This window comes from Onychomys torridus, chromosome 21 (genome assembly GCF_903995425.1).
Source record: "Onychomys torridus chromosome 21, mOncTor1.1, whole genome shotgun sequence".
NCBI lineage: Eukaryota > Metazoa > Chordata > Mammalia > Rodentia > Cricetidae > Onychomys > Onychomys torridus.
In genome coordinates, this window is record NC_050463.1 from 2,169,924 (window position 1) to 2,183,325 (window position 13,402).

The window sequence follows — 13,402 nt, forward strand, 5'->3', positions numbered from 1 at the left end:
CCGGGAACCCTGGGCTGGCCCATTCGATGCCCCAGCTTCCTCACCATAAAAGCAGCCGAGGGGACCACCAAGACCCTGGGGGTGGGGGGGCCAGCCCTGGGGGGTGCTCCACAGAGTCCTCCGCCTCCCTGCCACTCTCCAGGGTGCTGAACTCACCTAGGTCTGGGAGGCCAGTCAAGCCCATCCCAGGCTACCTGCTGGAGCCCCACCCTCTGAGTTAACACCTTGCCATTTACACTCTCAAGATGTGTGTGCAGACAGGGTCTGGTGTAGCCCAGGCTGGCCTCAAACTCCCCCAGGACTCAACGATGACCTTGAACTCTGTGTTTGAAAACATAGTCTCACTGTAGAGCAGGCTGACCTCGAACTCAGAGATCCGCCTGCTGGTGCCCCCCCCCCCCAGTGCTGGGATGACAGGTGTGTACCCACTGAGCCACAGCCCCAGTATTGTCAAAACAGTTTATTGACAGCCACAACAGTCTTAGAAAAGGAGGAGCTTAGCCGGGCGGCGGCGGCGCACACCTCTAACCTCAGAGGCAGGAGGATCTCTGTGAGTTCGAGGCCAGCCTCTGTCATCCAGACCCTGTCTCTAAAAGAAAAAAGGGAGATGGGCGTTTGTGGGCTGGGTCCACTCTAAAGTCCACACCCCGGTGTTGGGGAACCCGGGTCCCCAAGCCTCTGCATCTTCCCAGTGGTCACGAGACAGAAGGCTCCATGGGTTGGGGGTCACGGCTCAGGTGTAAGTGTGTCTGTCGGGGTCTGTATAGGTAAAGGCGTGAGGTCCTTGTCCTTCGCCGGGGTCTCTGCTCTGGCCTGCCAGCACCCCCTCCACTGGATATGCGGGGTCAGCTTATGGAGGAGGCGCTGTCAATCCCTAGGGTCATCTGTGAGTCTGGGCCTGTGTCACAGCACCTCCAGAGCACCCTGCACCAGACGGACCCTCAGCCACCTCGGTACCCAGGACAGCCACATCTCCACCCCTGGCATCTCCAGCCCCACTCGGCCTGGGCTAAGCAGCGATTCCAAAGCCACCCAGTCCAGCAGGGTGGCCCGGCCCAGGCCCTCCGTGGCATTGACCAGCACCAGGGTGGAGTTGTCCAGCTCTCCTGGTGTGTCGCTCAGCATTGGTATTTCCATAAAATCCCCCCAGTCTGCGCCGAGGCTGCCGGTAGGAGAACCTTTGTGGGGTGTGCCAGCGTCTGGCCAGGGCCCTGGGACCTCGGAGCCTGGGGCGACGTCGGGAGCCACGCGGGATGCAGCGTGGTTGTGGAGGGTTCTGGAAAACACTGAAGAGAACTGTGGAGTCAGAGGAGACCATGGGAGGCGGAGTCCCAGCCCTCATTCCCTAGCCCTGGCTTTGGGAGCCTCCCCTGCTCCAGGTGGGCAGGATGCAGTGGACACTGTTGCATTGTGTGCACTGTGGTTGTGGGGTACCACAACACCCGTGTGGGTCTGAGGCTGTTTTGAATGCTTCCATTTTGTGGACTTGGGAATCGAACTCGGGTCATCAGCTTGGTAGCAAGCCACCTCTCTGTGCCCCAGTCCCCTGGCATGGGCTTTTGGTTTTGGGGTGTATGCGTGTATTTATTTGTTGACATTTTGTCAGGGGTCTCGTAGCCCAGGCTGTCCTGGGTAGCCTAGAATAACCCTGGACTGATCCTCTTGCCTCCACCACCGCACCTGATTTCCGTGGTGCTAGGGATGGAAGCCAGGGCCTCTCTCCTGCCAGGCCAGCACTCTGCCTGTCGAGCCCCGCCCTCCCCCGGGGTCGGAAGGCTGGGACCACCCACCTCGTACTGGCACGAAGTCTCCAGGGCTGTCGACCTTGTTGGAGTCGAAAGGGCTGATGGAAGGGAGGATGATCAGCACAAACGACAGCAGAAGGACCTGCCAGACAGGGGGCGGGGTCACCCCATCCTCCTGAGCGCACAGGCAGAGAAGCAGGTCCCACTAGCGGGGGCGGGGGGACTCTTCATTTTATTTCATTTAGATGGGCGTATGGTTTATTGAGACAGTGCCTCACTCTGTAGCCCAGGGTGACCTGTGACTCCATGGTTGTCCCACCATGGCGGGCTCCTTGGCCCTGCTAGTAGAACACTCCCTTGGACTAAGGCCGAGCACCCCCTCCCCAGTCCTGGGGACCCCGGGAGCGCCTGCAGAGGGGACTCACTGCAATGCAGGTGCCTGCGTGGGCGGATTTGCTGGTTGACTGGACCACAAGGGCCTGCAGGTGTTTCAGCTGCTCCAGAAGAGACCTTGGGGGGGGGGGATGGCATCCCAGTTGAGCCCTTGGGGCCTCCTGCTTCCCGGCCCTCTCTAGAATCCCCCAGCCTCTTTGGAGTACAAACTTCACCCTTTATAAGACCCTCCCCTGCCTCCCTCCTGCCTCTCTGCCCCTCAGTCCCTCTGATCCTGCCACACAGCAGACTCTGTCCTGCCCCAGGGCCTTTGCCCAGGTTTTGCCCTCTGTACCAAGGACATTGTTTCCACGGATATGTCTGCAGCTGGTTTTTGCTCATCCCAGAGGACTTTGTATATGCCAATTCCTCTCTAGCCAACTTTTACACACCCATCAAAGCCCCAAAGAAAAATCCCCTCCTTGGTAGACAAAAGTCTCATTTCTTGTTCTCTTACAGCCACTGTGCCAGAGTTTTTCCTTCAAGACCCTCCCTGGACAAACCCTAGGGGAGCACCCCCACCCTTCTCAACACACACTCACAAATTTTGTTTTTCTAAATGCAAGACTTTCCTCTGCAGCTCCTGGTTCTGGGCAGTACATGCTGACATCCTGGGAAGACAAGGACCCAGTGACACTGAGAACATGCCTGTCATCCGCCACCCCCACGGACACTTCCTGCTTTACACACAGGGACCTAGCGACTCTGAGAACACAGGGCAAATGGCAGCTGAGGCCACAATGCCTCTGTAACAGGCTAGGACACGTTTGACATTGTGTGTCTGGTGGTGTGTGCGTGCCTGCGGGGGCTGGAAGGGGACCCTAAATGTCTCCTTCCATCTCTCGCCACTTTTTTTTTTTTTTTTAAGAGACCATCAACCAGGCGGTGGTGGCGCACGCCTTTAATCCCAGCACTCGGGAGGCAGAGCCAGGCAGATCTCTGTGAGTTCGAGGCCAGCCTGGGCTACAGAGTGAGATCCAGGAAAGGCGCAAAGCTACAGAGAGAAACCCTGTCTCAAAAAAAAAAAGGGGTGGGGTGGGGGACCATCATCACCCAGCTCTCTCCACTTTCTGTTTTAAAATATTTGTTATTATTGTTGAGACAGTGTCTGTCTTTATATAGCCTGCTCTGGCCGGAGATCACAGAGATCCTCCTGCCTCTGCCTTTCTGGTCCTGGGATCAAAGGTGAGTGCCACCATATCCAGATTGTGTTTATGTATGTGGGAGAGTTGGCCCATATGTGTGGTAGGGAGGTGTTGGCCTGAGTGTGTACATGAGAGAAAACGTGAGTGCACCATGTGCATGCAGTGCCCACAGAGGCCGGAAGGGGTCGTGGATCCGGCACTGAAGTGACAGCCGCGGTGAGCCACCCTGGGGGTGCTGGGACTTGAACCTAGGTCCTCGGCAAGAGCAGTCTGACTGCCAAGCAGTCCCTGCAGCCCCGTGCCAGATATTTATTATTCTGTGTGTGTGTGTGTGTGTGTGTGTGTGTGTGTGCACATTAATGGAGGTGCTCACAGCAGGAGCAGCTGCTGGATTCCCTGGACCTGGTGTGACAGCGACTGTGAGCTGCCTGATGCTACCAATCAAACATAGGTCCTCAGGAGAGAGCAGTGAACGCCTGTGACCAGTGAGCCATCTCACGGCCTCACCAAGTCAGCAAGACTGGCTGGCCAGCGAGCCCCAAGGAATCCCCTGCCTCAGTTTCTCCAGTGCTGGCGTGAGCCACCACACCAAGCTTCAGTGAACAGAAGGTGTGATCTCAGGTCCTCAGGTGGAGCAGCGTGTGTTCTTACAGCCTGAGGGGTGGGCTGAGGAGTGGGGGCTGAGGAGTGGGCTGAGGAGTGGGCTGAGGAGTGGGCTGAGGGGTGGGCTGAGGGGTGGGCTGAGGAGTGGGGGCTGAGGAGTGGGGGCTGAGGAGTGGGGGCTGAGGGGTGGGCTGAGGGGTGGGCTGAGGGGTGGGCTGAGGAGTGGGCTGAGGGGTGGGCTGAGGAGTGGGCTGAGGGGTGGGCTGAGGAGTGGGCTGAGGGGTGGGCTGAGGGGTGGGCTGAGGAGTGGGCTGAGGGGTGGGCTGAGGAGTGGGCTGAGGGGTGGGCTGAGGGGTGGGCTGAGGGGTGGGGGCTGAGGGGTGGGGGCTGAGGAGTGGGGGCTGAGGAGTGGGCTGAGGGGTGGGCTGAGGGGTGGGCTGAGGGGTGGGCTGAGGGGTGGGCTGAGGGGTGGGCTGAGGGGTGGGGGCTGAGGGGTGGGCTGAGGGGTGGGGGCTGAGGAGTGGGCGCTGAGGGTGGGGGCTGAGGTGGTGGGCTGAGGGGTGGGGGCTGAGGGGTGGGGGCTGAGGGGTGGGCTGAGGGGTGGCTGAGGGGTGGGGGCTGAGGGGTGGGCTGAGGGGTGGGGCTGAGGGGTGGGGGCTGAGGGGTGGGCTGAGGGGTGGGGCTGAGGGTGGGGGCTGAGGGGTGGGGGCTGAGGGGTGGGCTGAGGGGTGGGGGCTGAGGGGTGGGCTGAGGGGTGGGGGCTGAGGGTGGGGGCTGAGGGTGGGCTGAGGGTGGGCTGAGGGTGGGCTGAGGGGTGGGGGCTGAGGGGTGGGCTGAGGGGTGGGGCTGAGGGGTGGGCTGAGGGGTGGGCTGAGGGGTCGGGGCTGAGGGGTGGGCTGAGGGTGGGCTGAGGGGTGGGGGCTGAGGAGTGGGCTGAGGGGTGGGCTGAGGGGTGGGGGCTGAGGGGTGGGCTGAGGGGTGGGCTGAGGGGTGGGCTGAGGGGTGGGGGCTGAGGGGTGGGCTGAGGGGTGGGGGCTGAGGGGTGGGCTGAGGGGTGGGCTGAGGGGTCGGGGCTGAGGGGTGGGCTGAGGGGTGGGGGCTGAGGGGTGGGCTGAGGGGTGGGCTGAGGGGTGGGCTGAGGGGTCGGGGCTGAGGGGTGGGCTGAGGGGTGGGCTGAGGGGTGGGGGCTGAGGGGTGGGCTGAGGGGTGGGCTGAGGGGTGGGGGCTGAGGGGTGGGCTGAGGGGTGGGGGCTGAGGGGTGGGCTGAGGGGTGGGCTGAGGGGTGGGGGCTGAGGGGTGGGCTGAGGGGTGGGCTGAGGGGTGGGCTGAGGGGTGGGGGAGATCTGCCGGGGCGTCCACCCCTCTGTCCTCTGTCTCCCCTGCTTTCCTGGTGTCACTAGGCAAAGACTGAGCACCCTGACCCCCCAGAGCTGCGCAGGCCACATGCAGCCCTGTCCTTCACCAGCGCCACGTCCCCTGTGGGACTCCGAGCTGTCTGCCACCTGCCACCAAGCCTGACCGACCCGAGTTTGACTCCCACAAGCCCCACGGGAGAAGCAGAGAGCCGACCTACACGGGTGTGTGGTGGCGTGCAGTGTCCACACACACAAACCAATCGACCCATCAGTGCCCAGGCCGGGGACACTGGCATTAGTGGGGAGAAACAACGTGCTGGGTCCAGTTTTGTTAAGCTGTGAAACTCTGACCATCTCTGCCGCCTCAGTTTCCCTCGGGGGTGTGCCGCCAGCCACCTTACCGGTTCTCCAGACCATCGATGTATTCTTTCTTCTTCTTCCTGCTTTCCTGAGCCGACTGTTTATTCCGGATCTTCCTGCGGATTTTTTTCAACACTCTTTCCTCATACTGCGGAGTCGAGGGGCAGGGGCGCCGTGTCAATCTCTGCTGTCCCCACACCCCACACCCAGCCAGTGGTCTGTGTGCTTGCATGAGACAGGGCAGCCCAGGCTAGCCTCGAACTCCTGCCTCCCCTCCCGAGCGCCTGGTTTCTGTGGTACCGGGAGTGGAGCCCAGGGCCTCGTGCATGCTCCCAGAGCAGTCTGCCCGAGCCGCAGCCCCACCCTTCCCTACATTCTTGCTCCATCCCTAGACTTTTCCAGAGCTCCGATGCTTTCCCACTGCACCCACAGAGAAGACCCCAGTCTGAGAAAATGTGGGGCGCTGTCTTGGCCTTGGCTCGGGCCACAGCTCCACCTGGTGGCGATGCCTGGGAACAGCATCAGTGTAGATGGAGGCCGGGAAAAAGGTAAGAAGAGGCAGGTGGATCTCTGTGAGTTCGAGGCCAGCCTGGTCTAAGGAGAGAGGTCCAGGACAGCCAGGGCTGCACAGTGGTTCCATCCACAGGGCCACATACCCCAGGCTTGGGAGTGCGCACTGCCCCCACTGTGGAGGTGGAGGCAGCGGGATAAGAGTTGCGCTTAGTCACACGCGGCAGATCGAGCCCCACACACCTTGGTGAGTGGCAGCTGGGTGGGGAGGGTCACCCCTTCTTTAGCCAGCAGCTTCTTCTCGTCCTCTGTCAGCACCAGCTCCTGGCAGTGCCCACTCCCGGGACCCAGCAGCTGGGAGGCAGCCAAGCAATGCTGTTGCTGTGGTAACAAGGGGCGTCCATTAGAGATGCACAGACTCTGAAACTAACAAAACAGGCAGGGCGTGGGGAGGGACAGAGGCCTGAACACCCAGGACGGCTAGACGGGGGGTTCAAGCTCAAGGCCTGCTGGGAAAGCTTAGCAAGACTCTGTCCCCAGAAATAAAAAGAGGGCTGGGGGCTCCGCATCATCACCACTTAAATGAATGCGGCCATTTCTTCCAGTGTCTCTATCCTCACTCTGTCTCGCTGCAGCGGGCATCCAGGGCTGGTCTGCTGGACTCCCCCAAGGCCCCCCACCCCCCTCTTCATTACTGAAGAGTTGGCCAGCCCAGAAGAGCAGACAGGACACTGCAGGACTGTCTGGGACCGAGGTGTGCCCAGTCCGATCTGGGCGTCAGTGTTGCAGACTGTGCAAGGCAGACATGGGGGTGGGGGGCAGGGTCCGTCCAGACACCCAGGCAGTGGGGTGGGGGGGGGTGCCTACCAAGTCTCCGCCGCTGCCAGACAGCAGCAGTTCCTTCACCGTGAGGTTGAATCTGGAGGGCGAACCAGCCTGCTCCTCCGGGTACAGTGTGTCTGTGCTCCACATGTCTGGGGGGGGGGGGCAGAGAGGACATCAGGCCGTCAGTCTCAGCGCCCAGCCCCAGCACGTCCCTAATGTCGGCCTCAAAAATGGAGGCCTCTTTCCCTTTTAAGACAGGGTCTCTCTGTCACCCTGCCTGTCCTGGAACTCGCTCTGTAGCCCAGGCTGGCCTCGAACTCAGATCTGCCTGCCTCTGCCTCCCGAGTGCTGGGACCAAAGCCAGAATGGGAGGGTGCATGAGCCTGTGCCTCAGTTTCCCCTCTGCTATATGACGCAGCACTCTCAGTAAGTGGGTCTGTGCCGGGGGGGCTATAGAGGCACAGCACAGAAAGTGGCCGCCAGACAGCGGGACAGGACTGGGGCAAGGTCCGTGTCATATCTAGCCTGTACCTGCACGCAGTAGGCATGCTGTTTAACAGCACCAATACTGTGGCAGTAAACTGTGATCAGACTGAGCAGAGCTGCGTGACCTTAGGAAAGGAGCCTCACCTCTCTGAACTTGGACTGTATCAGGAAAGAGGACTTAACAAGGAGAACAAGCAGCTTGCAAATCTTCACAGACAGCCTGGGGGCGTGGTCAGGGTGGAGCCCCGCCCAGAATCCCCAGTGAGGGCTGGGGGCGTGGTCAGGGTGGAGCCCCGCCCAGAATCCCCAGGGAGGGCTGGGGGCGTGGTCAGGGTGGAGCCCCGCCCAGAATCCCCAGTGAGGGGCTGGGGGCGTGGTCAGGGTGGAGCCCCGCCCAGAATCCCAGTGAGGGCTGGGGGCGTGGTCAGGGTGGAGCCCCGCCCAGAATCCCCAGTGAGGGCTGGGGGCGTGGTCAGGGTGGAGCCCCGCCTAGAATCCCCGGTGAGGGGCTGGGGGCGTGGTCAGGGTGGAGCCTAGCCAGTGGCAGCCCCGTGTCCTCTATCCCGCCGGGCTCTTCCTGGCTAGGGGTGCGGATCGATGTCCCTGAAGTAAATCATTGTCGATCTCTGGGGTGGCCTCTGATAAGCTGTCCTTCAGGGCAGACCCGCGCCTGCGCCAGGGGCTCCGGGGTCTCCCGTGCTTTTACTGAGCACCTACTGTGTTAGCCACACTTGGAGGAACCGAGACCCAGGCCACCCTCGGCCTCGCGCCCTGGCTGCCCGGTGCCTGAGCCACCCGTGGGAGCTTGTGTCGCCGGACTGAGGCTGCTGCCACCCCACTCTGTGAAGTGGGCCCCCCTGTGTCCCCGCCCCCGGGTGTTCGTCCGCCCCAGGCTCACCCAGGTCGATGGCCACCGAGGACTCCAGTTCTTGGGTCCTTGGAGGCGCGGGGCACGCGGCGCCGGGCAGGTAGGACGGGCAGGGCCCCTTGCCTGGCTGGCTGGGGTGACACCTGGCCGAGGAGTTCGCTGCTCCCACGCTGCTGCTGCAGCTGCGCGGAGGGGTGTCCTGCGGATCCGAGGGCAGGTCGTCGGAGATGCCGCTGTCACTGTCAGCCGGGGACCACAGCGGGGAGCTGCGGTCAGCGTCTCCAGGGCCCAGGATGGCATTCAGGAAGTCATCCGAGTCAGAATTTGGTAGAACCTTCTAGCAGGGAAGTGGAGAGAGGGGCCACACACGCGTAGTCAGGGTGCTGCGTGGGTCTGCCCGAGGACCCGAGCCGGACAGCAGTAAGATGACAGACTGGGACAGCCGCGGATGAGCGCCTCCAGTCCTGAGTTTGAATCCGGGCTCGGCTCGACGGCTGTGTGCCTCCCCGAGCCTCCACCCCCACGGTTAGGAGGAACATCTGGCCGCACACTGAAAGGCTGGCTAAGCGGCTGTGCCGAGGCCGATCGCGGCCTGGTCCAGGCCAGCAGGCACAGGCCTGTCCTGCGCCCCACCCGCGCTGTGGCTGCGAGCGCCCACACCGGACCTCACCTGCTCCTCCCCGGCGTGGCTCCAGCTCTCCGCCAGCTCCACATTTCTCAGGATGCCGTCCTGCCGGTCAAACAAGAGATCCAGGAGTTCCAGGCTGTCCAAGGGACCCACGGCGCAGGCGGGGGACGCCATCTGAAGTGAGGAGACAGAGGGGCAGGTCACACGGCGCCCTTCGCACACAGCACCCCGACTCCTCGGCCCCTGGGCTGGGTCTCCGTCTGCGAATCTGCCCCAAGTGTTGACCGAGTCGGGCCGGGGTAGCCAGGAGTCTAAAAAGCCACGGAGATGTGAGGCTATGATGTGAGTTCTCAGGAGGCTGAGGCAGGAGGATGGCAGGTTCCAACGCAGCCTGGGCTACCACTAGCAAGACTCGAAACAAACAAACAAAAACAAAAAAACAAGCAAACAAACGAAATCTGGGCAATCCACATGGCTAGTGTGCTGTGGCGCACATTTCACTGTAATTTAAAAAAAATGTTAATATAGCCGGGTGGTGGCGGCGCACGCCTTTAATCCCAGCACTCGAGAGGCAGAGGCAGGCGGATCTCTGTGAGTTCGAGGCCAGTCTGAACTACAGAGCAAGATCTAGGACAGCCAGGGCTACACAGAGAAACCCTGTCTCGAAAAACCAAACCAAACCAAACAAAAAGTTAATAGAGATGTGTGTAAAAACTTGTAGAGATTGGCGCCTGGATCAAGCCGGTCCTGGAGTCCCTGGGAGGCTGTGGGTTCCACTGCACCCCTCTCCAGCCGTCCTCCTGCAGGTGAGGGGGGCCCTGTTAGCCTGGACCCCCAGCTCACCCCCCAAGGCCCCTCACCTTTCCTATGTCCCCATCCATGTCCTGTGGCAGCCCCTTCCCGGGTCCCTGTCGCCGCCTGCTGCGCCCTTTGCCACGTCTCCACCCACAAAGGATGCTGAAATACCGGGCCGCAGCTCCCAGCCCGGCCCCCGCTGCGACTGGGCGCCGGGGGAGACGGACAGGACCCGGGGCCAATGGCGGGCGGCGGCGGCGGAGGGCGGGACGACCGTTATCTCTCTGTTTTGTGCTTTTCCAGGGAGCAAAGAGCAAAGTCTGGGGTGCCGGGTCTGCGTGACCTCTCCCCTACTTCCAGCCACTGCTTGTCTGGCCGGATGTTGGGTCCCCACCAAACCCAGGTTCTTGGCGGGGTCGTGCCTGCTCCAGGCAGAGTAAAACAGCAGCCGCCGCTTGGACGTGGAATTCTGCCCCCCCCCCCCCCCCCGCAGGGTGACCCCTCACCTGCCGATTGTCCCCCACCGTCCCACGTGGGTAATCAATTCCTGTGGAATCACCTGACCTGCATGTATTTAGGCAACAAATAGTTATACAAGGTGCGCTTTCGCGACCCCAGGGCCTTTGCACCTGTCCGTATGGCTGCCTGGCCGCGCTGTGAGCAACGCCTTGACCAGCCTGGGCTCCCAGTCACTGTGCATCTAAGGATGACCTTGAACTCCTGGTCCTCCTGCCTCCACCTCCTGGGATGACAGATGTAGCTGTGGATCACCACGCCTGGTTGATGCGGGACTGGAAAGAACCCAGGGCTTTGTGTGTGTTAGGCAAACTCTACCAATGCCTTTACAGCCTTGGAAGCCCTGCCTGCCACATCCACCTCCTTCCTGCTTCCCTTCCACCCTGGGTGGCAGGGATAAACTCCACAGGTCATCACTAACTGCTCTTCTCCAGAGATGGTGGGTATACAGTTGGCGCTCATTCGATGCCTGCTCATTGAACGCCTCCTGTGTACCCGCCACTGTTTAGGCGTGACCACAAGTGGCCTGGGCTGAGATGGGTAGAGTGTCAGCTTGAGAGACAAATGCTCGCTAGAAACCAAACGAAGCTGGGCAGTGGTGCACGCCTTTAATCCCAGCACTCACTTCCTACCTCTGCTATAAATATCCTGTGTATTGTCACAGTTTTGAAGGCATCATCCTCTACGGTACATTTGCTTACAGACTGTTTACCTTGTTTACGGGAAGCCTTAGTCCTTAGGTTGTTTAGGTAGATAAGACTTACAGATTAATAGTCACCTATGTTTGTCACCTCTATAATTATGTTAGTTAGGTTATCCAGATTTATAAATACATAGGTCAGATGGACAGGTAATCTTCAAACACTTCATGAACCTAGAGAATATGGCATTTAAATAACTTAGAATTCTGTTGACGTGAGACACAAATGCTCCTGGCAGCACCAATTTGATCCCGAGTGAATGTTGGGCTTCTAAGACATTTCTTCTTGGCACAAAATGGCCTACTGGGCAAAGAACTGCCCTTGCCTCAACTGCTGACAGTACAAATGCTGTCCTTTCTGGACAAGCGGGACACAATGAAAGCGACCACCATACTTTGCCAAGACAAGGTAAGATGTTCTTTCAGAATTCCTGCTTCTGAAAATGGTCTGTCAGATACTCTAGGCCTGTAGCCAATTTGAATGTACCAACGGTACTGAGAAACGTTAGGTGACTGTCCAGGCTGCTAGCTGTCTCTGTCTACTCTTGCAAGATGCCCGAAAGTTGCTTGCGTCCTTCTCCCATTTCTCAGGTATTATTATATTCCTTCTCAGGTCTTTGATGACGTTGGAGATTAGCAGTTATAGTTACAACTTAGGATATATACATATATAATATCTTAGATAGAATATATTAAGTATTAGACTCAGGTTCTTTAGAATAGGACACCTTTTGGAATGATCTTTGTAACATGCCATCTACCTACGCTCTAGACTTCTCTGGATTTTACTATGTGTTTTTTGCTTGATATTGTTCTCATTGATTGTAGTTCCGTCTTATCTAGGTCATTATCCCTCACTACTCCTGGACAATATTTGATAACTATCTCTTTGTATATAGTCTTGTATTAGGTTGGAATCTTCTTATTTAGACAATAGGGGGGGATGCAGTGGGTAGCCATTCCAGTTTTGATCTGGAAGTTCTAACCCCCCTGAGGCTTCAGTAATGGTCACACCTACAAGGCGGGGCCGAGAGAGGACCCTGAAGACCTGAAATCCGGAAGGGCCAGCTCTCTTGGTTCCAGAACCCTGGACCCTGGAGGAAGACTGAGCAGAGTTCTCCAGAAAACACTGCCGGACTGCGCCACACCTTTCCCAGACCCTGTAACCTATCCCTTCACTTGTAAGTTACCCCACAAAATAAACTTCCCTTTTAACTACGTGGAGTGGCCTTAATAATGGGAGGCAGAGACAGGCAGAGTTCGAGGCCAGCCTGGGCTACAAAGTGAGTTCTAGGACAGGCACCAAAACTACAAAGAGAAACCCTGTCTTGAAAAGAGAGAGAGAGAAACCAAATGACTCCACAGTAAGGAAGCACAGGACCCCTGGAGTCCCGAATGGGAGACTCACTTAGCTGAGCGGAGAGCAGCTGGAAGATGTTTCAGGTTGAAGAGATGACCTGTGCAAAGGTCCTGGGGCAGGACAGAGTTTCGAGCTTGGAGGAGCATTGAGGACAGTCCTGAGAAGAGGAAGGGGGGGAGGGTAAGAAACTGCCCTTGAGATGACATTGGGTGTGTGTGTAAGCGAGCACCTACTCAGTAAGTAAACACCAGAAAGGTTTATGCAGAAGGCTGAAACCCTGGCACAGCCTGAGCGGAAGGGGTCGGGGACATTGGAGTTGAGGTCTGGAAGGAGAGGTGACAGTGAGGGAGAGAGCCAGGATTGGCCCAGGGACGAGAGGAGAGGAGGCAGGGCAGGGCTGGACAGGACATGCAGGGCTTTGAGGGTTGTCAAGGAGTTTAGCATGAAGTAAATCTAGCAGGAAGCTGCTGGGAACTTAGTGAATGGATGAGGTGCCGAGGGCGGCATCGGGAGAAATGGTCTTTCTGGCATCTATTTGGCCGGGACCTCAAGTGAGTGGAGGCCAGGGACACTGCTCTGTGCCCGGCAGGACCCAGGACGTCCCACAGAGTACAGCGCAGCCCAGTGTCCACAGTGCCCTGTGGGCTCCTGAGCAGAGTCGCAGCCCCTGGGGAAGCCGAGACCACAGGGCCCTTGGCCTCTGATTTTCTCACAGTCCCCAGGGTCCTCTCTGTTTGCTTCCTAGGGTCGTGTTTGGTTTGGCCAGATTGTGAAGTCACGAGGGAATGTTGTTTAGTCATTTGTGTGGTGGCTTCTTGCCACACTGCTGTGCCAGAGGATGACCACCTGCTGGCGGAGGTCTGTGTTCCCAGCTCCTCCAGAGCACCAGGCAGGAAGAATGTAAATGCAAGGGAGCCGGGTGTGCTTTAACCCCAGCACCGGGAGGCAGAGGCAGGCGGAGCTCCGTGAGTTCGAGGCCAGCCTGGGCTACAGAGCGAGATCCAGGACAGACACCAAAACTACATAGAGAAACCCTGTCTCGAAAAATCAAAAATTAAATAAAATTAAAGTAAA

The 13,402-nt window shown here is 59.1% G+C and overlaps 1 protein-coding gene across 4 annotated transcripts; it reads right to left on the reverse strand.

The window, feature by feature from the left end:
• Nucleotides 1-558: 558 nt before the first annotated feature.
• Nucleotides 559-12,401, reverse strand: Creb3l3 (cAMP responsive element binding protein 3 like 3). 4 transcript variants are annotated; one of them, XM_036170957.1, is made up of 10 exons: nt 12,377-12,401; nt 9,000-9,131; nt 8,360-8,666; nt 7,018-7,124; nt 6,394-6,531; nt 5,682-5,788; nt 2,720-2,788; nt 2,171-2,255; nt 1,791-1,887; nt 559-1,286 (listed from the first exon to the last, which is right to left on the reverse strand). In XM_036170957.1, exons 2-10 carry the CDS (start codon nt 9,129-9,131, stop codon nt 904-906), a joined length of 1,425 nt encoding a protein of 474 aa, XP_036026850.1. In that variant the 5' UTR covers nt 12,377-12,401; the 3' UTR covers nt 559-903. The 4 variants fall into 4 exon arrangements, with proteins under 4 accessions (XP_036026850.1, XP_036026848.1, XP_036026849.1 ...); XM_036170955.1 differs by lacking the exon at nt 12,377-12,401 and adding an exon at nt 9,818-9,948; XM_036170956.1 differs by lacking the exon at nt 12,377-12,401 and adding an exon at nt 9,818-9,941 and having other exon boundaries at nt 8,360-8,663.
• Between the last annotated feature and the right edge of the window lie 1,001 nt (nt 12,402-13,402).